Here is a 24,020-nt window from a genome sequence, read left to right on the forward strand (position 1 = left end):
TGCCCCTTAAACACTGGGGGAAGTACACCTCTCTCCACACTAGTCCACCCCAGATTACGCCCTGCTTTCTCACTCTAGAAGAGACCACAAATTAATTAGGAGTAAATTATCTCTCCCTCCAAAACATTTACTTAGTTACTGCTGTGAATTGTTCAGGATGAAACAATTCATATTCTGGCCAAACAGGGAAGGCTCGTACTCTTGGAAGAGGGAGACTTGAAGAAGTCAGCAGCCTGGTAACCTCCACAGGGCAAAGTCTCCCAGTATCTAGAAAGGATCAGATCCAGTCCTGTCTTAGAACCTCTCTTGCTCCAGTCTTAGTAATGTTCACTTACTTGTTCACTGTTCCCACCCACACGTTGGTGTGCCTCCTCCAAGGCAGCTGGCTGGACCTGCGCTGCCTTGCAGAGCTGCCTACGTTTGCACCCATCCCCATTCCAGAGTTCAGCAAAAAGAGCAATCTCCTTAAATCCTGCAGCAGATGCCACTTACTCTGACTACACCAGGGGCACCGACCCCTGGTCAGTGTTTAAAGGCAGGCTAAAATATTATGAAAAACCAAATTCTCTTTAGCATCCAGTAGCTTTAAAAAAAGTTCTGCTTGGTCCAAAAGATTTGTCCTTGAGGCCAGATGCAGCAGGAGGTCTGGCCCAGGCACACGATAGGAAGATAAATCACACCACTGAAGTAAGGCTAGAAGCTCCCTCCTTTAACCCTGACAGGCCCAGGATGAGGAGAAGGATCACTTTCAGCTCCGGTAATGGGAATGAGGCAACCCAAACCCAACAGAGATGCTGTGACAGTATCGCAGCTGCTCCAGGGAGGTGCCAGGACCACCCCACTCTGAGCCTGCCTTGCAGAGAACATGACCTCTCCAGCTGTGCCCAGGGCATACAGGATGCATCTGACCAGATGGCAGGGTGGAAGGTATGAACCCAGGAGGAGACATGGCCAAGGCCCTTGGCATGGAATAGCTGCTCCCTCACAGCTTTGGCACGAGTGCTCAGCACCTGGTCAGAAATTTGTAATCCAGGCCTGTTGCACTCCATGGTGAGGATTAGCCCCAGTCCCCAGACCTTCCCTCAAGGCCATGCTCTCTGTTACACTGTGCTGGGGAAAGTTATGCTCAAAAAGACAACTAACTAGTCAAGGCAGTCTGTGCCAGTCAGCACAGATACGTGTGCCAGAAGAGGAGGCCTTGTGCTGCTGCCAGGACAGATGGTGATCTTCATGGTGTTCAGCAGCTCAGTGCCACCAGGGCACTTGCTCCTGCCATTCAGGCTCACCAGCAGTCAAAGGGTCAGAGCTGGCCTGCATGCACAGCCAAGCCTAGCATGAACCTTCCCAGCCAGGCTGGAAGTGCTGCTGGAGGGACAAACACACCTGAGCTAGATAACTACGGGAGGCAAGTCACACACTACAGTCCAGCAAACACTGAATAGTACCTGGAGTGGGTGACACCAGAGGGACTGGGCTTCGGCTAAACTCACCTTCATTGTTTTGGAGTCTGACAACTAACACAGCCCATTGCCATGAGCCTGTCTGCCAAAAGCAGGGGGTCCAGAGTGGTGGTTGCAAGTGCAGGACATGCTGCTACCTGAAGCACAAGGGCTGCTGCTCCCTTCCCTGCTTTAGGTGCCCCTGGGGAAAGGCAGGATGCATGCTCAGTGCTGAGAAATGGCACTCACAGTAAGAATGTCTCCATCACAAAACCCAGCAACCCTACCTTGGCCCAAACAGCCCAGCTGAGGCAAGGAGGTGGGAGCTGGGGCTATTGGGAGCTTGAACAAAAAGATCTGTGCTGAGGAAGGGACCAGGAGAGCAGAAAAACTGCACATAAGGGAAGGAGGAAAGGAAGGCAGGTCATCTGATAGGGCAGAAGACTGGTGATGAGCCTTGGAGGAGCTGCGCAGGTGGGTTAGGACTCCAGTCTCAGCAGCTGGGAGACCAGCTCCCCTGCCCATCCACAGCTGCAGGTCTCCTGCTCACTTACTTGCACACTTTCACCATCATCTCCACAGCCCTCATTCTGCTCATCACCCAGATCAATGGTCCCTTTGTACTGGAGACAGCTTGGTCACAGCTCCAAGACAAAGAAGGGGAAGGTGGGCACAGTGTGCAGGTGTGGGCTGGCCTGGATTCAGGCCTCTGCAGCCTCAAACAGCTCCTTCTGGTGGTCCAACAGGAATTTGGTAAAGGTATTGATGGGATTGATGGCTTTTAGAGTGATGGCCACATCTTTGGCCCAGAGCAGATTTGGGCCAAACACAACTGCCAGGTTGGTGTTTGTCATCTTGTTTCTGTCGCTGTGAGCAGAGACCTATGTGGGAAGGAAAGAGATGACTGTGAATCCTACAGAATAGCACAGTAGCTGCCTCCCCTCCCCAAAGCCAGAGACAAAGAAAATAAGAGGAGAAAAGCTGACCAGTCCATATCATAACAACAGGATCAAGAGTACTGGCAGATAATATCTCTACAAGTCCAGATCACCACTCGTGATCTTCCCTCTTGCTTGAATGGCCTTGCAGTGGCTTTCTTGGCAGCAGGAAGTACTGCAAAGCAGATCTGAGACCCCTCTTCTACTCGGCTACTTTGTAGTTCTACCTCCACCCTGGGGAACTTCCAGCCTCCCTGGTATAGACCACACAGGCTGTATGCCTGCACCTTTAGGCTGCCTGCGCCTCTCGGTGCTATGACAAGCAAATGCTTAGGCTAGTACTCACCTGCACCAGAAAGGCTGTCAGTAAACGGAGCACTTGGTAGTTTTCTTCTGGCAAATCCTGGAGCGTTTTGCGAACAACGTCCACACGTTTCACCTCCTCCACACCTAAAAATCAAGAGAGAGAGGACAATCCTCAGCACCCGTCCTGATGAAGGCCCTGCTGGCAGTCACAAGTTATCCCATGCATGTCTCCACTAAGACATCTTTGCCCTTAGCCAGTGAAACATTCAGGGAGTAGCACTTGCTACAACTCACTCTGGAAGCTGACAACATGGCTGTAGAGGCCAAAAGTAAGGAGGGGCTCAGGTAGCTCCCTCAAGAAGGTCTTGAGAATCACAGCAGGGAGGTGGACATCTTCATACTCCTGGAAATCTACAGGCACACCTGAGAAAGTAGAGCAGAGACTCAGTGCTCACTGGGCAAAGCAGCACCTCCTCCAGACAAAGGACAGGACATGATGGTCAGAGCCCGAAACTAAGGAAGAGGTATTTTAAAAAACACAGAATCCCAAAGTACCACATCTTCTAGGAAAGTGGAAAAATATGTCCCAAAATCATATACAAAGCAGTGCTGAATCCAGCACTACATCTTTAGAAGTCATCAAATCAAACATGACTAAGTTTCATCCTGGTCATCTTAAGTCCCTTCAGTATAACCAGAGTAAGATGGTGTATCTCATCCCAAGAAACAGGGAAACTTTCAGGAAAAAAAAAGAATAGTTAAGGGAATACGAGTGGGAAGGAATATGCTTTCCATGCAGCAGAAGTACCAGATACTTCTCCCTTGCAATTCAGGTCATACCCCAAGATGAGGCCTCACCTACAGACCTATCAAAGAAGGAGAGGATCCATGATGGACTAGTTCCTACACAGTTGCAGTTGCACAGTAGTAATTAGGGAATGAGAGGGTCTGTGATGTGTTTGGGCACTTACCCATATTGTATTTTTGCTGGACCTCTCTGACAACCTGTGTATTTGCTGATCTCCGGAAAATCCCCTCTGTATTAAGAGCTGTGAAGTGACAGCAGATGGAGAAGAAAAAAATCAGCCATGTGAGAGTCTCTAAAAATGCCAGCCTTTGTAATTATAAATCCACGCTGTGGGGCATTCAGACAGATATCAACAAGTCCCTTTTTAGAGTACAACAATTCTTTCTCCTTCCACTATCTGACAAAGGATACCAGGGGCATTTGGCTACTTTTACACAAGTAGGACATGGACTCCTGAAAGAAGGAGGCCTCCTAAACCCTCCACAATCTCACTTGAAGCTAACTCACCTAGTTCAGGCTTTACACCCTATTCTAGACTGCTGTTCTTTATCTTACCACAGTCTTGATGGGAGCTTGGACAGAACAGAGGTCAGTGATATGGGACTGCAGCTTCCCCAAACACTTACCATGCTCCCGCAAGTGAGCAATGGTGTCTCTGACCACCAGAGGAACTGGAGACTGATCAGGGTTCTTCTCCCTGAGACTGCACCAAGAAACAACAGGTTACACACAACTGGTACACAGGACTGGTCCTGCCTTACATGCAGCCTCCAACTCTTGAATTTATCCACACAAGCTGTACTACATATGATCTCGCTATCCCCATCCCTGGTTCAGCCATTATCCCAGCCTTCTATCCTCTTCACCCATCATGTTACATCATTCACTGGAGCAACTATGAGCTCATTACTAGACCACAGGAACGTTTTTCCATCCTCTGTAAAAATCTCAACCTGTATATGACAGAGCAAAGGGTATCCCAGAAGGCAAGGATGCTAGTTATGAATCAGGTGAAAAGGGTTAAACTTCCTTTTTCCTTCCCCATAGGAGCAAGGGCAGAAAGAAGCTGACACACGAGAAAAAAAAAATTTGGCCACCACATTCCTGTGACAGATGATTTATCAACAAAATGGCCGTCAGGGAAAACCTCATGACACCAAGGTGCTCCCTGCCACCCTCACATTTGATTGTCCAGATCACTCAATAGCTGGGAGCTGTTGACCCCTCCCAGGCTGCTAACAAGCTCAGGCAGCACAGCACCATGGCAAACACCATCTGGAAATGTTGCACTGAAGCTGGGGAATGTGTTCCCAGATTGCCTCAGAGGATGTGTCTAGCTACACAGTACTGGCTCCTCCTCATTCCCCAGGGAGGCAAAACCACACTCAGTTAAAAATACCTTCAACTCTTACTCAGTATCATCAGCCCTTGCCAGTGTCTGTGTTTGCCCTTTGTCACTGTGCAGGAATGGGGAGTGGGATTCACTACAAGGCTGAATAGAAGTCCTTTTAAAATAGAATTTATGATTTCAAAAACAACTAGGAAACAAATCTGCAGTGCTGCTCAAAGCAGCATAGTCCTAAACAGAACCCTGTCAGCCTCCTACAGACATCTTCTGCTTAAAAGAAAGTTTCCAGTGCCGTAAAGCTGTCCCCATGGCTCTTATTTTGCTCCTCCCTTAGTGACCCTAAGTTGCAAAAATAATCTAACCCAGGGATCAAGAGGGTAGAACTGAACTGAGTTAGTCAGGATCTGGACATGAGCACAGAGTTCCTCAGGAAAACGATTAAAGTTTCGTAGGAAGTCTGAACTGCAAGAAATTTCGCAGCCATTTTCTGCTGTTGTTCAATAATAAATACAGTGACCTCATGCCAAGCAAGTCAGGGCAAAAGCAACACAGTCCAGAAATACTCACTGCTGTAGGGAGACTCCAAACTGCTGGTTTGGCAGCGGTGGGCGTGGGGGTGTTGGCTTCTGGGGAACTTGCAAAGGTTTCTGCAGGGATCTCAGGTATTCATCATACCTGCAGCAAAACACAGACTAGTGAAAAGGCACTCCACCTCCCAAAAGTGCGTGAACCCAGCACTACACACCCACTGGTAGCAACACCAGACTGGTATGGTCAATTACACCTATGCAAAACCATCACAGGCAGCTCTGGAGCACAAGAACAAACATCTCGTTGCCAAAAAAAAAAAAAGGCAGGGAGAAAAGGAGTATCTATCTGTAATCAAGAGGTGGAGTAGCTGAGTAACAGCGTGGGCAGGAGGCCAGGACAGCATTGCTTGTGATGAGACAGATGCATATGTGGGTGTGGGACAGGGAAGCAATCTGGTAGGACTGAGATTATGGGAACTTTGGGAAGGCCCAAAGACAAGCTGAGCAGCGCAGAATGAGCAAAGCAGGTGCCCAGACCACAGCAGATGCACACCATGAGCTCCAGGTCAGTGTTAAGGTCAGTATCTTGCAGGAAGTCCCCAGAGGGTGAGTGGGAGATGCAGGATTGGTGCCTCATTGCGGGAGGATTTTTAACTCAAAGACAGAACTGGGGACTGGGGCCAAGGATACACAGGAAGGACTATAGAGAGAAACCAGTCTTGAAGGCAACTTGTCAGCACACCCTGAAAAACCTGAGTAGAACAATCTCTTCCTTCCCTTGCCCAAAAGGTCCCCTCTCACAGAACCCTAAGCAGGGGGGGAGACAGACAGTATTCTCACTTCAGCACTTGGCTTGGGATCCCCAACTGCTCCAGCTTCACATACTCCTCCAGCTCACTAAGGTAATTCACATAAAAAATCTTTCGTCCGAATTTAAAGCTGAAAAACAAGAGAAAGGTAGATATGTGAGGAATTGGGAAATCCAGTAACAGAACTGACTTCTTACAGAAAAGGAGTGCAGAGGGCTGCAAGAAACATCAGTGGGGCAAACGGTAGGTGTGGCTGAGCAGCAGAGATGTCACCCACATTGCTCTCCCACTCCATCTATTTCACCAGGAGATGCAAAGACTTTCCAAGATACATTAGAAGCCCTAGCAGCAGCAGGCTCCCTCAAATGGTGGATTTCTCCTTCCTTTGTTCAGCAGTAAGCTTGAGAAGATTTTACTCCCAATTATTTCATGGAGTTATTATTTCAGTATCACAATAAATTAAATATTTGAGTTACAGAGCCTGCAACTTTTTACTTCTACCTGGCTGGAGAGAAAAGGAGTAGCACAGAGCTGCAAACTCTGTAGGTTCCTAAAGAGGTATCTCTGAGTATTTCTGAGCTCAGAAGCGGGAGGAGACAGAAAAAGGTGAGAGACTCCAGGATAGGCTTGGCAGCCTGGGCTTAGCTTGTGCCCCTCTGAGAAGGCCCCATTGTTCCCCTGCAATGTGAATATGCAGGTGAGCCTCCAACAGTGTTTCCTTCGTACCTGATCAGAGGCTTGAAGAGTATCAGCAGGGTCTTGATGAACATGGTTGGGTGCACGATATACAAGGCTTTGATGTTCTTCTTGTATCTGTCAAGAGAAGCCCAAAAATGACAAGCTGCACTTTAAGCAGACGAACCAACCTTTCCACAAGCTTAAGGCACCCTGGTTGCTTCATGTCTTTTGCACTGAGCCTCATCACATCCCAGCACCCATGGCCTCTGCTCTCCCATGCTCTGTAGCTGTGTCAGGCCACTCAGCAGCCTAAGGGCATGCTACCCTGTATTCCAATTTTCATCTAAAATCAGTGAGCAGCCTTCCCAGGCTGCAATTATACCGTGGGGCTGACACACTTGCACCAGGTCCTGGGTTTGCTGCTTGCCTGCTGGCTTAAAGCATGTAACTACAGAAGGAGCTGTTTAATCTATGTTTCAGTCTGTATTAAACAACAATCCACCTCCTTAAGCAGAGGAATAAGTGACAGTAAATTATGATCACCAAGCTACACAGCGGGGCTGGGGAAGATCCTCTGTGTTAGGCTAGAGAACAGCACAGGACATCCTTGCTTGCTGCAGAGCTTTACTCACTTGCGATCAAATTCCCTGTAGGCATCCCGCAACCAGCTCAGGGATGGCTTGTTCTCACTGGTCAGGCCATGGTGCAGGTACACCAGAGTGTAGTCACTCTCCACATACTGGTCCAGTGTGAATTTCAGGTACCTGAGAAGAAAGAACTAATAAACTCATTTTGCGCTCTGCTACAGAGAGCCTATTCCTCCCTTTGGGACTCTTTTTGTGTGCCATAACAGAGGATTTGCAACTCCAGCAATGGAGGTAAACACTTGGGAGGACATGTCCAGCTAAAGAAGCTACTGCAGGTGGATCTGTCCCCAGGAATCCAGCAGCTGAGAATTAGGTCAGATTTAAGAAATTAACAGCAGCCTACTAAGATTCTACTTACCCCAGGAGTTTCACGTGATCTAGTTGATGACTTGGGGGCATCCGGCAAGCACTGAACAAAATTACTTTTCTTCCATATTTGTCATCACCTGTAGATAAAATGCCAGAGATACAGGGAGGTAAGGACTTCATTGTGGTATTGGCAGCAAGGGGTAAAGAAAGAATGAGAAACCACCATAACAAGGCACAGCTGCCAGCAAAGCTAAATCTGATTTTCAGCAGTTATCATGGGCCTAGTGTGGAAGCAGAAACCTGAACACCAAGGACCTGGCAAGTCAACAATGAGAATCAAGAACAGATTCACTGCTCCAGCCCTGAAAGGAGATGAAGAACCGGAAACCAGAATGCCTCTGGGCACATAGGGATGGAGGCAAGTACAGAGCAGTGCTCAGAGCATTAATCCTGCAAAGCTGTGCCTGGGCATTGCTCCTGATGCACACATGTCCAGGGAGGCACAGGGAAAACTGCCCTTCACTGGCACAATAACTCCTTCCACCCTGCACACAGTCCCAGACTAACTTCTAATAGTCTGGTGCATCTGTTTTTTGCTTCACCTGGAGATTAGTGAAAAAGAGCACCTAGAAAAAGCACCTAGAAAAAGAGCAGTTCCAGATAAGAACTCTTCTGGATGAGTTCCAGATAATTTCTCATCTTTCCAAAGGAAAGTCTCTTCTACAGATGGGCCAAGCAGGGCTGCTGGATTCTCCAGAAGGATTGTAGAATAAGCTCTTCACCACTTCTTGGATTTTCCATCCACAGAGAGATTTTTCCAGCCTGAGACAGAAGGAGCTGCAAAGTGCAGCATGACAAAGCATTCTTTGTAAAAGCCATGCAGAAAACAGTCCCAATCACACTGGAGCCAAATAACCCATAAAGCACCGTCATGTCATGGAGGACACTCCCAGGCACCACTTGAGGCTTCAGAGACAACAAGCCACGTTTTCCCCAAAGCAAGTCTTCAACCATCAGTGGACTTCTGCCAGCAGAGATCTCAGCCCCATGAACAAAGCCCAAGCAGACACGCATGGCCAAGCTTAGCAGACATGCTGGGGAATAGAGAGATTTGCATAAGTGAGAACCCAGTCACAAATCCTGCAGACATACAGAGTTTGAGGGAAAGTCTGATTCTCTCCCAGACACAACACCCAATCCATTTCCACAAAGATGACTTCTTTTTTGCAGCAGTGGAGATGAAATGGTTCCTTTAGCATTAAGAGTATAAGTCTTCCTACTTTTTTCGCTACTCACTCTGCTCTAAAACCTGTGTTTTCTTGTCAAGCAGAGAGTGCAACAGTGAATGGGGCTGTTGAGGCTATACTCAACAATACCCTCCTTACTCCCATATGGTAAAGCATCTCACACAGACCACAGCACAGAAAAGCAGCAAGGATCACTACTTATGCAGGACTGACCCGCAATACATCATTCCTCTTGAAATATATCCTTTTCCCAGCATGGATTTACAATATTCATGCAGCCATTTTCTCAGCTTTGCACAGGCTCTGGCTCTCAACTGTCACTTGGCTACACTTGCCGTGCAGCAACTGGGGTCTCGGAACACCAAACCTGATATTTCTGGGAACACTGCCTGTTAGTACCAGAGGACCACTTGGTGCTGCAAATGGCAGCCAGAGAATTCATACACACCAGCCATGACATTAAGATGCCACCGGCCCCCTTTTGCCCCCATCTTGCCAGAGCAGATTCTCTTGCTACTTTGTTCATTTTTATTTTCACTTTGCAAGTCCCATTTTCAAGTCACCAGACAACACAGAACTTAGTGATGCACACAAGGCAGAAATTGTACCAAAGCTAAGGACACTGCGGCAGCACTAGGTATGGGCCAGGAAAGGGGCGGCACAGGCCATCACACTGACATACACATGCGGAGATACGGGGCAGTGGGGAGGATGCACGACCTGGAATGCAGGACTAGGAGAGTGATGCAAGGCTCATCTGGAACAACTGGGTACAGTCACAGCCAGGCCACAAGACCAACATCACACCGCATATCCCATGGTAGCCCACTCTCTGCCTACCCCAGAGTTTCTTGGTAGCTCGCTCTGAGCTTTAGGGCCAGGTCTAATGTAATTTAGTCGTCTAAAAGACTAAGTGCAGGTTACAAAGTCCTGGGCAAGGAACATGGCATATTGTGACCCTTCCCACTGGTCTTGAGCTACTCATATGTCTCTATCTGAAGGACAAAGGCCTGTATAAAGCACCAAGAGGATGCAGCATTTGAGAATCTGTAGAGTTTTATAGTCATGAAAGAGAATGGTCAGAAAAACAACAGATCTTTGCAGATCATATGTAGCTCTATGCTAAATTCAGAACAGATGATATCTTCAGTTAACTGAGGCTGCATTTCCCACCAGAGTGGATGGTCTGAGGGCCAGATGCAGACTTCTAGTTTAATCAAGGCAGGCTTCTGTGGTGTGCGGTACAGTACCATGTTCGTGCCATGCTGTGGGTGGCCATACACTCAGCTCAAGCTTCTGGGCACTGATTATAAGACCTGACAAGTCACAATTCCAGAACAACATACCTTAAATAGCTTTCTCTGAAATGATATAAAAGCCTACAGCGAGGCCTATGCAAAGTCTACAGTCTTGTTCCTTACATAGTCTGGGATCGCTGGTAAAGAATAAACAGACAATCCATGATTCTTCCAAAGGGAAGACGGCATGTATCCCCTGGATAATTTCCAGGACCAAGTACATCAAAAGATAATCTACAGTGCCCTGGATGACTGAAAAAGGAGTGGCCTGTTTTGCCTTCCAAATCAGAATGAATTTATGCATGAGACCTACAAAAGAACCAGCATGCCCTTTTCTGAGTTCTGGGTTTTGCTCCAGTTTCATCACACTGAGCTCAGCCTGTCAACACAGAAATTTTCAAAACAATCAACCACCAATCTTGTTTCTACCTGACATATATCTGATCAGTCTCCTTGCTCCAGACATGACAAAATCAAAAATTCAGCATCAAAGCTGAACAATCAGTTGCTCCTATTTATAAACAAGAACCTAAAGCCCATTCCATGCATTCCTGTTGGAGGAAACTACCTTCAGGTGGCCCCTCTGCCTCCTACAGAACAGATTCTTATCAGGTTTGATCTTTCCCAGATGCTCCATCCCTTGCACTATTTGCTTTCCTGTTTGCAGTATTAATCTTATGTATCTAGGTTTTCACCCCTTGTTTGCAATTGCAAATAGCTGAAGTTTCCACTGAACACAACTACAGACTATGAAGTAATCACTTGGCTTCTCAGGCTGCCTCCTACCTCTTCCAGATGAGGACTGCTCAATAGTTAAACAACAAACCAATAACTAATTATATACCATCAGTACTTCAAGAGCACCACAACTTAAAAAATATTTTCAAGTACACTGGAATTAAACTACCTCTCTGAAGGATACGATTCAGATTATTTTGCTTTTAACAACCAAGAGCAAGACAGTAGCCAATATCTAAAGCCAGACAAGACAGCTGCTCATCTAAAGAGATATGAAGTTGTAGCACTGATTGACATAAACTCCTGAATATTTTTATGGCACTTTTAAGGCCTGAACTGCATTTTTCTTCTCACTCAAAAAGCAGCATTTCCAGGGCACTTCTAAGATAGGGGCAAGGAAAATCACTGCTGTGTGTCCAAGTCATGAGTGCAAGGCCAAACTTCTAAAAGGACTAAAATTAAAATACTGAGGCAAATGTTTCAGATTAAAACCTGCAGCAATACAAATGTATCACAGCAGAAATTTACATCAAGATGGCAATAATGTCCTAAGACCGGGCATTAAATGAATCTGCACAGCCAGAAAAGACACAAATCTGCACATGGAAAATACATCCTTGGCATGCAAATCCTGTTATTTACTATTTCTAGGTAAATAGAAATATATCCATTACATATCCTGAAATATATCCTTTAGCATTTATGTCATGATTTGAGGCAGCCTAGCTGCAGTCTAGAGACTGCTCATTCCTACCTTCACCAGGTCGCCTCAGTTAGGCGCCCATTTTGTTGAAAGATTCATATGGGAACATCCTAATACTTTGATACTTGGACAATGCAGATGGATAGAACTTGCCACCAAAAGCTAAAACAGCAAAGTTAACAGAGTTGAGGGCCAAGGAAAGAGCACCACTACAGAATACTGGAATATTACTACATAAGTTTCACAAAGCTTAGCATGTTTAATCAGAGCCACTGTGAGTAGAACACCTGTCAAATGTAATTTCATTTCAATTAGCTGTGCTAAGCTTATGGCACAGCTGGGAAATATTTAAGCATAGTAGATTTTAGCTGCCTACTGAATTCCCGAGTGGATTTAGCCCTGAAGGAAAAGAAGGTAAGGAGTTCAAAGCAGAAGTACTTTAATACATGATTTCATCCACCTTGATATTCCCAATATCCAAACACTGCCAGAATCAGAAAGCCTTATGAAGTGAATTTAGCTTCAACAGATACAAAAATATACTAGAGGGTCAGATTAAAGAATGCAGTATGGGAGGATGTCTGAGAGCATAGAAAAAGGGGAAGAAGACTCCACATAATGAGGAAATGAGAATCAGCATTTCCATGAATTGTGTGAAGGTCTTAGCAGTAAGAATTTCACACCAATAGAAGTTTTCATGTACATTGAGAAGCATGACAGCACCAGCAGCCAAATTACTGAGACTTAGGACTGAAGTCCGGAGAGTATTAACAAATGCTCAGCAAGCCCAGGGTAGTCAAGCACAGCTTTGGGCAAACAAGTTACCAGAACACATCTCTGCAGCCAAATGGAGAAGAAATAGATAACAGTTGCTTTCAGATGGAGAATCCAGTTTAAGTGCCAGCTGCTTAGCACGTGAGTGCAGCAGCAGATCATGCGAAAGAATAGGAAGCAATCCTAGAATGAACTTCCAAACCACATACAGGATGAACTGGAGTTCAAATTGAACTGGTCCAAGCAGGCCACCACCATGACAGGACAGGAACATGATTTACATTGAGACCCATGAGCCCCGAAGTGCCCAAAGTAAAGCCTACACACCAAATTTGGCTCAGATGATTCTGCTGTGCCTTAGGTAAAGGTGCAGCCCTCAGACAACAATTTTGTGCAGCCTTTGGATTCCTGAAAAATTGCCAGTGCAGCCTAAGGCTGAGCAAAGTTTGGGCTCCCCTGAGACAGTCCAGCTACAGGCCATGGTCATGCTAAAGAAATACCATGATCTACAGAACCAAATGTTAGCGCCACAAAAAATCTACCTACCTGGTTGGGCCCCATCAAGTGCACCCTGATCTGGAGGAACAGAAAAAAAGTTATAGAAAGCCAAGCTTTGCATCCTTTCCCAGAAAGTAATCATGAGGTTAAAGTCTGAGAGCCTAGCCAGATTGCCACTGGGATGCATTTAGCTGCTGTCTTGGAGGAGTCAACCTCCTTGCATTTCATCTTTCCCCCATGCTCCTCTGCAAAAAGCAGCTTATCTAACAATTAGAGGCAATAACAGCAAGCCTTGATTCCCAAATATCTTTTTTGAATTTGCAACTAACTCTGTATAATCAAATTCCTTGCCCTTACTGTTACACTTCCTCTGCCACCAAAATGGTACTTACTGTACTGCCACTTTTAAAAGGGTTAATTGCAATTAATTCTGAAGTCCTCCGAACAACTTCCAAAGTGTACAGAGAATGGCATCATACCATATGAATAACATACCCCACACCCATAACTTTTTTTCATGATTAGTAGATTCTGAGTAAAAAACTGAACTGCCAATTAGAATTTTTAAAAAGTTCCTATAGTTTATGAAGGCATTTATCATCACACCTAGCCCCTTTCCATCACTCTCACAGCTATATACTCAACAGACCCACATGGGCCTATCAAGACAGGAGCCTTTGCAGAGCAGAGCTCTATGAAGAAATTCTCCATTCCTTATAAACTTAAAATTCCTTAGATACTCTCCCTTCCCTTGACCTTGCATATCAAAATATGGTGCACAAGCTGGGCGTGCTTTGGATGGACTCAATTCTATAGAAGAAATTCATAATCTTTTATCATACAAAATATTCTTAAACAAATGAACAAACAAAAAAGTTAAAAGCTGGAAACTACATCCAAAAGCAGCAGAAATGCAGGCAGTCCGTATTGATGGACCCAGTAACAATGTACCATGCCTGAAAAGGACCCTTGTTACCCTTTCCTGAGTCCATTAGCCACCAAAGACACCCTGCAACACATCTTCAACACAAGTTTTGTCTGCCACTTCTACCTTTGCCTGCTTAGAGAAACAACAGCTACTGGTGCTCCAAGATTGATTTTACCTCCCCATGTCAATCACCAACACCTACAGCAAATCATCAGCACCAGTTACAGCTTTGGCACCTACAGTCATGTTTGTTGGGTAGGTTTGGTACCAGATTCACCAATGAAAATAGATTTACTGCTGGAATTGCAGCTTCAATCCAGTAACACAAAAGAAGGTACACTCATAGCTCTCCACCTTGTTTTCCCACTTCAGTTACAGGTCTTACACATATTGGCATCACAGCCTTTCTGCGAGGGCAGCCCCACAGATTGACAACCAATGGTGTGAGGTAGCAGATTTCCCACACAAACTAGCAGAAACATGCTTTGAGCTCCAACAAAGTTTTGAAATCACTGGGCAGGGATTACATAGCTGGAGTAAATAGTGACAGCCACTTTCCTGACCACTGATACACCATCTTCTACCCTCCATGGCAGTGAGGAATTCATATGCCAACTTATGTTTTCTTATCCCAAAAGAAAGCAAGGCAGTTATTGTGTAAAATGAGAATGCTGATGAACCTCATAGCCATAGTTTTGCATACTGATCACAAAGAAGAGACCAATATTTCAGACTGGGCAGCAGAACGAGGAAGGAACACCTTGACAGAGCTGATAAGAGCTCTGCTCTTCCCACACAGCCACATGTTTCCAGTAAGAATTGCCATATCCAGAAACCTCCTTTAAACTATTATTAACTACCTGCCTTAGTTTTGCAATTCAGCCTGTGCTAAAATTCAAGGCCAAGGCTATGTCACATCTAGTCTGCCTCAACCCCCAAGAAGACTGAAGTAGCACCTTTGCCATGTAAAAACTGGCAGGAGAAGACAGAAACTCTCGACATAACAGAAACATAACTGAAACATAACAGAAACATAACTGAAACATAACAGAAAATTGGATAGTTCCTTAACAGCCTTCAACCAGGAGCTTGTGTTTCCTCCAAATGCTATGTGACATGAGCAACGAAAAAACCCAAACTTTGCAGAAGTAGACTGTGCAATGAAATCAAGCCTCCTCTCCTTCAGCTTCAGGCCACGTGTAAAGAGGAATTTCACTGCTACAGCACTCACAAAAAGAGGCACTCAGAGTCAAGAAGAACAAAACCACACAGAGACCTCTCCAGAGCCTGCATAAAGCACTCCATAAACACACACTTTAAGGCAGGTCTGAAAGGAGCAGCACAACACCAACATCTTCCTTCAGAAAAGCATCGAGTCCCAGAACCAAAAGAATGTTTCCTTAAACCAAAATATTGTGATTCCTAACAATACTCCAGTTCTGAGAACTCCCTCAGGACTGTGGCCTGGATGCCTTTTGCTGTCATCTTTGTGTAACACACCACCACATGGGACAGCAGTGACTTGCCTGCTCTTTTCCCATGGACAGCCTCTTCCCACAAGATCCTAGTCCCCAGAAGAGACAGGAGCATAGGTCACAAAGGAGAGTCTCCATGAAACCACTGCACTATTTTTAAGTGAAAAACAAACCCCAAAAACTTATTTTCCTAACAAATTCTGCAAAAAGTTTTTCAGTACTTTTCTCTCTTAGGTCAGATAGCCAGACTTTTCAAATCCAGCATGCCTTGGACTGAATTAAGGTCAGCTAGAAAATGAGCGTGCTAACTTTCTGCCATCAAAACTGGGCTTTTATTAAGTTATTAACACGATGCACACATCCAGCAAGAAGCAATTATTTTTCTGACCACACAGGATAACACTGGGATCATGAAGTTCAGCCCGAGGATGGGAACCAACCTTCTGCTTTTGTCTCAAAATAGCATCATCATCCCAGAACATATTTCAGGGCAGGCAGGAACAGAGTTAACCACAAGCTTTCTGCTCTGAACTGCAGAATAGGGAAGGACATGGGACAGAAAGCTAATGAATCAATAGAGTGGATAAAAGTATCCTTGATCTGCTGCCATTTGCTAGTATTTACAAGAGATCTAGGGTGATTTTGTTTCAGGCTCAGCATAGCCAGTGTTCATTGCACCTGGAGCTGCTGACAAACATAATTTGTCAGCAGAGCCACATCTGAACAGTTTCATATTAATCCTCCAGTGAGATTGTTATTCTCCAGGCTACCTCTAATGGGATTTTTCCAGACTTTCCTAGATTGACTGCCTCCAACAACAATCCAGAGAAGACTACCTTGTCCGATACTCTGAACAGTTAAAATTCTCAATTACTGACCAAAAAAAGAAAATAATCAGCTTCCCCAGAACCAAGATTACAAGTCAGACCCCTTCGATCCACTTCCTAAATTCTCCTTTCAGATGAGAAACCAGAAAGTCTCAAACCTACATGGCAGCAAATCCTCTATCTGGAGCTGAGCTCCAAACTCTCCCAGTGCCAAGAAAGGCATCACAGCACATGCCATGTGTGGGACCATCACATGCTTTCAGACACATCAGCTACCGGTGAAAACTGGCCAGCAAGAGCCAAGAACAGAAGCTTCTCTGAGCTGTTTCTGCACTACACAGAGACGCTGCAGGGACACAGAGCTCACCAGGAATACAAATTTAAACCACAACAGGGAAGAGTTCAAAATGCAGGCACTGCTCCCAGTCAGCCATCATCCCACCCCGGAATCTTTTCAGGAAGCAGGCTAATTCTTCATTTCCTACCCTAGACTGTGTCAACCGGCCAAATGGCTCCGTTCCAACAGCTACCGACACACACCTCCACTGGAGTGATAGTCCATTCAGAGAGCTTGTCAAAGAAAAAGTCATGTTATCTTGGAACAGAAATCCCTCAGAAAGAGTGGTGTTTATCCCAGGAGGCAGCAGACAAAGTATATCCTTGGTTTGGGCTGACATTCCAGTCCTATCAACGTCTCTGATCTAAACTCTGCTAAGCACTTTGTCTGAAGCTTAGCCTAAAGCCAACAACTGTTATCGTTTAACTCACCCTTTCCCAGAGTCCTCAAATACCAGTTACCTGCGCCATTCACATTCCAAATATTCTGGCTATTACCACTGAAATGGTGGAGCACACACATCTGTCCCTTTCCAGTTTCAGCAGCAGAGACCAGGGTGCAGACCTTTGTAACTGGCAGTCCTGAAACTCCAGCCCCATGGAAAAGAAGCTCAGCAACACATTTGTAAATTAAAACAATTCTGGCAAACCTATAAGGCATAACAGCCCAAATGTCAAACACCTGGTCTGTCAAACTGAGCAGGAAAACAATAACAACATTTTGAGTCTGCCATTATGATTTTGTTCCACAAAAGATGGAACATGAGAGATCAGGAAAAAGAAAGCTCATTTGAGAAAACTGCCATAAAAAAAATGATATCAAGATAACTCTTACCAAAGTAAGTGCCAGAGACTCTTTTTGTTGTGGTCAAACTCTGCTGCAGAACAACCCTGAATCAGGAGGACTCCAGCTTGTGCCTCTGCTTCCTTGACAATTCACATGTGGGGCAAGTTACAGAGAGATGGCAGTAGGAGGGGTAGGAGGTGGCAGCAGGAGGGGTAGGAGGTGGCTATAGTCAAGCAGGAAGTATGAATCAAGTCACAACAAGTTGTAGAAATGCTTCTTTAAAAAAAAACAAACAAGGAACACAAGACAATCTGGCCTTACCCTTTGCTCAGGCTCAGCACAGCAACCTAAAGAATACCTCCAAAACTCTTTCTCATGGAGGTCCCAGCAGTATATCACCAAGGGTTAGCATAAATAAAATAATATGGACAAGAAAACACAAAGAAAATCCAAATACTTGTGACTCTGAATGAACAGGTCTTTCCTTGCAGTGGAACACAAGGAAAGATGCCTATTCCCCCTATTTCAGATTTCTGTACATGTTATTTCTGGACAGGATGGCAAGCTCTGGCCATTCAGATATGAGTGATGCCACCTACTGTGGATTACTCAGTCAGCTGAGGACCTTATAGCTGTGTTGCTTAACTACATAATTTCTGTGGCATTATCAAGCAAAAACCACTTTTGTGTCCAGGATGTAGTAAAGAGCCATATCTAAAACAATTCAGCAGAAGCAACAGAGTCCTGACAATAATATAATCAAGTCAGCAAGAGCCAAGAAGTAACCCAAGTTTAGCTGAAGTAAATGGAAAATTACACATATCACAAACATTCAAGAAGTTTGGTGCTCTTTCTGTGCCACCTGTCATTGCCACTTGGGCTTGCCAAACAGCAGATGTCCCCAGAGCCCTATTAGAAAAGTCCTTCCTCAGCCCAGCTGCAAAGACATCAAAGGAGAAAACAGGAAGATTCCTACCTGCTACTTCCACAATGTGGTGCCTGGCGATATCATAGTAGGGATCATCCCACTGCAGGTGAGTGACAGGCTCAGGGGAGCCTTTGGAGTCATCTGAACAAAGTACAAGAAACAAGCAATCAGAAGAAGGGATCTGGAGCACATTGGCAAGTACAGAAAGATAGAAGTAAAAGAAAAAATGGCACTTCTACATGGGAATAATGTATGCAACTATACACCTTGAAAACCCACTTTTGAAATTCTGAGTGGACATGGAATTCTGAGCAATGACTTCAGAAGTCTTCTCAGTCCTATGAGATCCATATGTGTCCCTCAGAATGTACACTCTCTCAAACAAATGTTCAAATATGTCACAAATATTCACAAAGACAAAACCCAAGGACACGGTCATGGCTTTTTAGGGAAAGGAGGATCTTAACACAGTCCCTTGATGGATGGTCATACTATATATCCTTGAGCTAATTTTCCTGATCTCTCTGTTCATAGCTCACAGCACAGGATTTCAGAGCAACAACTCAGATCTCCAGCCCCACCTCCCAGATTGAAGTTTGAGACCATTCCAGTCCAGAAGGCCAAACTCTCCTGCAAGAGACCATAATGGAGCATACTCAAAGATTTACAACATATCTATTCTGTCAGCACCAAAACACAGCCAGGCACAGGACTCAGAAGAGCATATTTACAGCAGCTGGCTCTGCACTTTTTAGTGCTGTTCAATACTGAGGCTGATTCACTTGGGTGTGGTGCAAGTATAATGTGTCTATAAAGCTTTTAAATGGAGCTGGGGCTCTCTGTATATGTAGATATGACCACAATGCTGCAAGACAAACAACTGCTTTTTGGCCAAAACCCAGATCCCAAACAAGCAGGATACTTACCTGATTCGGGAAAAGCAGGGACTTCATCTGATGGCCAGTTCTTATCATCTATGGAGGCCAGTTTGAGCTGGCTGAGGGACTGGTTGGTGTCATCCAAGTTCAGGTCATCCTGAAGCTCCGAGAGTGGGTCTGTAGCCATGGTCTCCAAACACCGCAGTTTATTTCGCTGTGTCTAGAACACGGACTGCAGAGATTGTCAGGTGAGACACACAGATCACAAATCTACCTCCCCACAGAGACACTTCCTCTTCTCAACGATTTCCCCCCAATACTCCCTCATCCTTACTTATCCAGAGATTGTGTCCCCTCCCCCTTAATACAAGCAGGAACTCCTTCTCCTCCTCCTCCTTGCCAGAAGTACAACACATCCGATTCTTTCATGCCAATTGCTATCAAAGGCCATCAAGAGCTGTACCAACCCTCTCAAGGAGTCTCTGCTTGACCACAGCTCTGGGCAGAACAGCTTTTCTCTCCTGAAACAGAAGCAGCACCAGGACTCCGCAGAAGGCGACAGGCTGCACCAGCCCCTGACTGATACACTCCCTGTATGGCTCTGAGCTCCCCCTCCCTCGGAATGGCTGGCACAAAGCCCGGCTGTTTCCACAGTTGGCCCAGTGCTGGAAGCTTTCCCAAGAATCACCCCCCTCCGTCTCCCCATAATGGAGAACCAGAGCTCTCAACAACACTGAAGTGCGTGCTTCAGTGTGCTGCGATCTGAACAGAGAAGTGTACAGCTCCTTAAAACAGGAATTTTTTAGGCGGAGCTAGTAAAACCGGGAGAACAATACACATACAATCCTCATCTCCTTTCAGCATCACCCAGTAAATCCTTTCTCCTACATAATAACTAGCAGCAAGGAATCACTTCTTTCATTTAAAGCCATACTGCCTGAATGAGTATTTTTCACCAAGCATGCAATAAGCAGACCAAAGAATTAAGAGTGTCCAAGAAACAGACAGCTCAGCGCACTTGCTGCTGTTTACAAATATTTCTCACTCTCATCTGAAGCAGAAGATACACGAAAGCTGGGACTGAGCTAGCACAGCATACAGGACCTCCTAAGAGTACCAACTCTTAAGGACAATCCTTGGGAAGTTGCTGTTATCCTCTGAATTCAGTCTCCTGGAAGTAAGCAAGGAAACACTGAAAAGGACAACTACATAGATCTGGACTGCTCACACTGACCTAGTGGACAGTAATTCAGTGGTGAGCAGGCAGCAAGCCAAGAGGAAGTGTAGAAAATTCAAGTGATACCTTGCATCAATAAGAGTCTCTGTAGCACTGTTTCACAGCGATGCTTGTGCTTATTTTGCTTTATAAGGAGAGCAAAGGGTTCAAAGATGATCTGAGGAGGCACAACACCTTAGTGTGAAAAGTATATTGGCAGTAAAGCTATTTCCTTTAGCAGAATGAAGAGGGGGCAACGATGTTTTGCATCTTCCATCCCTAGAGTTGAATGTGTATATTCATCCAGAGAAAACAATGAAACAGTTACTCAGACTGAGCACAGAGGACAAAACCTGTGAGAGACTGAGCTCTGGAAGGTGTCACGTCCATGCTCTGGTCCATACTTGCCACCAAGCTTGGGGATGCATTTTGAGAGCACAGGAAATTGGATACTCAGTGGTTTTCTTCTCCTTTTGGACCATTACAAGCTTATTAATTACCTCTTGTCCTCCCTTATCTGCTACTCACCAGTTTACAACCAGTTTTCACCTCTCTGGTGCTCCAAAAGGACTGAAAGTTATTGCTAATCAAATGCAATGTTTACCAAAATATGAAAGAGCATGACAAATATAGACAGCAGGTCATCAAGACAACACATCAGACATACAGGGTCCCACCACTGCAGCCATGCAAAGATCCAAGCAAAATTATTTTCCCTACCCTCCCTGCCAGAGCTGCTTGACTTCCTCTGACATCGACAGGACAAGGAGCAAGAAATCAGGCTCCCTAGCACTTTGAGCTTATGCTGGAACCATGCAGCAGTGGAGCCAGGGACCAGGACTCCCCACCCCTAGCAGCTGATCTGATTTCTATGGTAACGGCAGGCACTGACTCCTATGACTCAGCGAGCTTAAAGCATTTCCCACAGGAGCTCAGCAGTCCCAAAAGCCAGTGCTCCCCAGGACAGCCTCTCAGCATTCACAGCTCTCAGGGACTTCCCAGCCCTAGTGGGGACAGAGGACACACATTTCACTGCTGCCATTCACTGAGATGCCTTTCATGGGAGATTCTTGGGGATGCCCGGTAGCAACCACTTCCCCAAAGCCGAGTCCTGAAACACTTGGGGACCAAATCCAAATCCCCCCAGAGAGCAGTGATGGTACTGCCATAGGGCCAGCAAGTCACCAGGTGTCCCTACACTTGTCCCTACACTCACCACTCGGCTTCACAGTCAACTTGCAGCACTTGTCCAGAGACAGAAGAGCAGGTTATTAGACAGCACTGGGGGATTTCCCCTGAGGCATAAAATTTATCTTAGTGTGGCACCATGTGGAAGAAGGAAGTTGTTAGTAGGATCCACACCGCAAAAAGAGCCCAGTGGATAGTGCTCTGGCCTCACCCCTTGGAAAAACAGACAAGGCTCTCCAGATACCTTCATGAAGTTTTCATAGCCAGCTCCATTCCTTGGCCGTAGGTTACTGCTCCATGGTGTTAATGGAAGCAGGATCCAGAGCAGAAGACCTCTTAGATTTCAGGTCCTTCTTGTGAACCATACTGTAGTACCCAGAGAGCCCCAGAAGATTTTGCAGATTTTTCTCCAGCCCTTTCCCAACATGCAAAAGGCAAAAGCACAGGATCTCACATCAGATAACCATACAGCAGTTTAGGATATGAAATCTTCTAAATGCTTGGGAACTAGTAGGCTCTGAGAAGGAGAGAACTGGAGTTATCATGTAAAACACAAATTGAGGATCTTCATATAAGGATATATATTTCACTTTCCAATAGTGCAGCTGCATGAGATGCTTCCCTGTGTACTCAAAAATGATCCCTAAGGATCTGTCTTTAAACAGAAAGTCCATATGTATCATGGTGATATAATTGTTAAAATGAGTAAAGTATTTGTTAAAACATTTAATGTTTTTTAACAATAAAAAAGCATTTCAACAGATTGAACTCAGTTTAAAAACTGCACCTGTTTTACATAAATGACATGACAAGATGCAAGTGGTACACTCCATATAGCAAATAATAAGAAAAATTACATACCTAGATTTTGAAAAACAAAAATTGTAGCCAAAGATTTAAAACCTAAAGAATCACACATGGCAGCAGAAGCATTTGCTTACTGCCAGGCTCTAAAGACCCAACTGTTACCTTTTTTCCCAAGTATTTAAGTATGTTTTCTGCAACTGCACTACACTTGAACACTTCTGTGTAATAAAAATTAACTTTCCTAGATAAGAGAGATGTGATGGAGAACAGCACACTCCACTAAAGGACAGAACTCAAACCATTAAAATACAATTTTCACAGAAATTCTGAACTGAAGATTCCTTATAGAAGATCCAGAGTTTACCCAAGGAAAACCATTCACATTATATCCAGGAAATCTTGGTGGCTGCTGTTCATTAAAACTATTTTTTTCTGCAATTTCAGTTTCACTACTTTTCTATCACTTATTACTAAGCTACACTTGCTTGGTAGTTTCCTTTTCCTGTTTTTCTTCCAGATGTATTATTAGTTCAGAAGTGAATTACACTTCAAAATATGTCCATGCATATATTACCACACCCTGGAGCTCTACATACAATAAAGAATTACAGAAGCAAAGTGGCCTCTTCTTCCATGCAAGATGAGCAAGCAATGGTCACATGCAACACAGTCCTGGTTCCGAGATTATTTTTATGGCTCTGCTGCCATCCACACCTCCTCCCAGTTTCAGCCTATTTGCACAGATGCCTCTTTTTCTGTACACATCAATCAGGGCCCTGCACTTTGCTACAGTGTTAAAAACAAGCACGTTGAAAGAAAAGGGAGCAGTTACTCAGCAGCAGACCTTCAGGGTACTCACGTGCATGAATGAGGTCCAGAACCGAGACTCACCCACAGAGCCCACCCCTTGTCTTCCCTCACATCAAGACTGATGATACCACCGAGAGCATCACTACCCTGGCACTACCATGAAAGAACGTAGAGGTCAAGAGCCAGACCTTGTCCGGGCTCACCATGACCAGTAAACTCAGGACAGACACACTATTGCTCAGGGAAGCCCTTTGGTCCTTCATTATTCCAACAGCTTTTTAATTGAGCAGCCTTCCTTCCCCAGTCACCTCAATTCGTTTAATGAAGGCCACCTCCGTGCCCGCTGGAAATCCACTCTAGCGAGGAGTCAACTTCCCCTTACTGGTTCTCTGCAGGGTCTGAGGGCAAAAGTGCTGAACTCTCCAAGTGTCCTCTCCGGAGCTGCTGCACGAAGTACAGAAGCTGCTCTCAGTGCCGTGCAGGACCCACCCCGCATTCATGTGAGGGAGGCAGCGAGGCACACACAGCCCGGCGCGGGCTGCAGCCCTCCTCCTCCTCCTCACCCCCTCCACCATACATCTGTTCTTTCCCGTTCCCTTCGACTCATCTCCTGGGAGACCTCTGAGCGAACCTCGAGATTGCTTACGAGACTCACGGACTTACTATTTACACTGTTAAAACAAAGGTCCCCTAGTACACGCCATTTACCTGAAGGCAGGACAAGTACCAGCCCCTGCTGCTGGGCACCGGGATTAATGGCAGCCAGACCC

At 45.4% G+C, this 24,020-nt stretch overlaps 1 protein-coding gene across 4 annotated transcripts; it reads right to left on the reverse strand.

Annotated features, from left to right (window-relative positions):
* Positions 1-6: 6 nt before the first annotated feature.
* ARHGAP1 (Rho GTPase activating protein 1) lies at positions 7-24,002 on the reverse strand. 4 transcript variants are annotated; one of them, XM_031055691.1, is made up of 13 exons: positions 23,959-24,002; positions 19,278-19,461; positions 18,400-18,492; positions 7,862-7,949; positions 7,489-7,620; positions 6,905-6,991; positions 6,210-6,308; positions 5,407-5,514; positions 4,118-4,194; positions 3,655-3,732; positions 2,978-3,106; positions 2,724-2,827; positions 7-2,320 (listed from the first exon to the last, which is right to left on the reverse strand). In XM_031055691.1, the coding sequence occupies exons 2-13, from the start codon at positions 19,414-19,416 to the stop codon at positions 2,141-2,143; spliced, it is 1,314 nt and encodes a 437-aa protein (XP_030911551.1). In that variant the 5' UTR covers positions 19,417-19,461; positions 23,959-24,002; the 3' UTR covers positions 7-2,140. The 4 variants fall into 4 exon arrangements, with proteins under 4 accessions (XP_030911551.1, XP_030911552.1, XP_030911553.1 ...); XM_031055692.1 differs by lacking the exon at positions 23,959-24,002 and adding an exon at positions 23,559-23,690; XM_031055693.1 differs by lacking the exon at positions 23,959-24,002 and adding an exon at positions 21,878-22,045.
* Positions 24,003-24,020: the final 18 nt, after the last annotated feature.

Source organism: Geospiza fortis, unplaced genomic scaffold (assembly GCF_000277835.1).
Source record: "Geospiza fortis unplaced genomic scaffold, GeoFor_1.0 scaffold66, whole genome shotgun sequence".
Lineage (NCBI taxonomy): Eukaryota > Metazoa > Chordata > Aves > Passeriformes > Thraupidae > Geospiza > Geospiza fortis.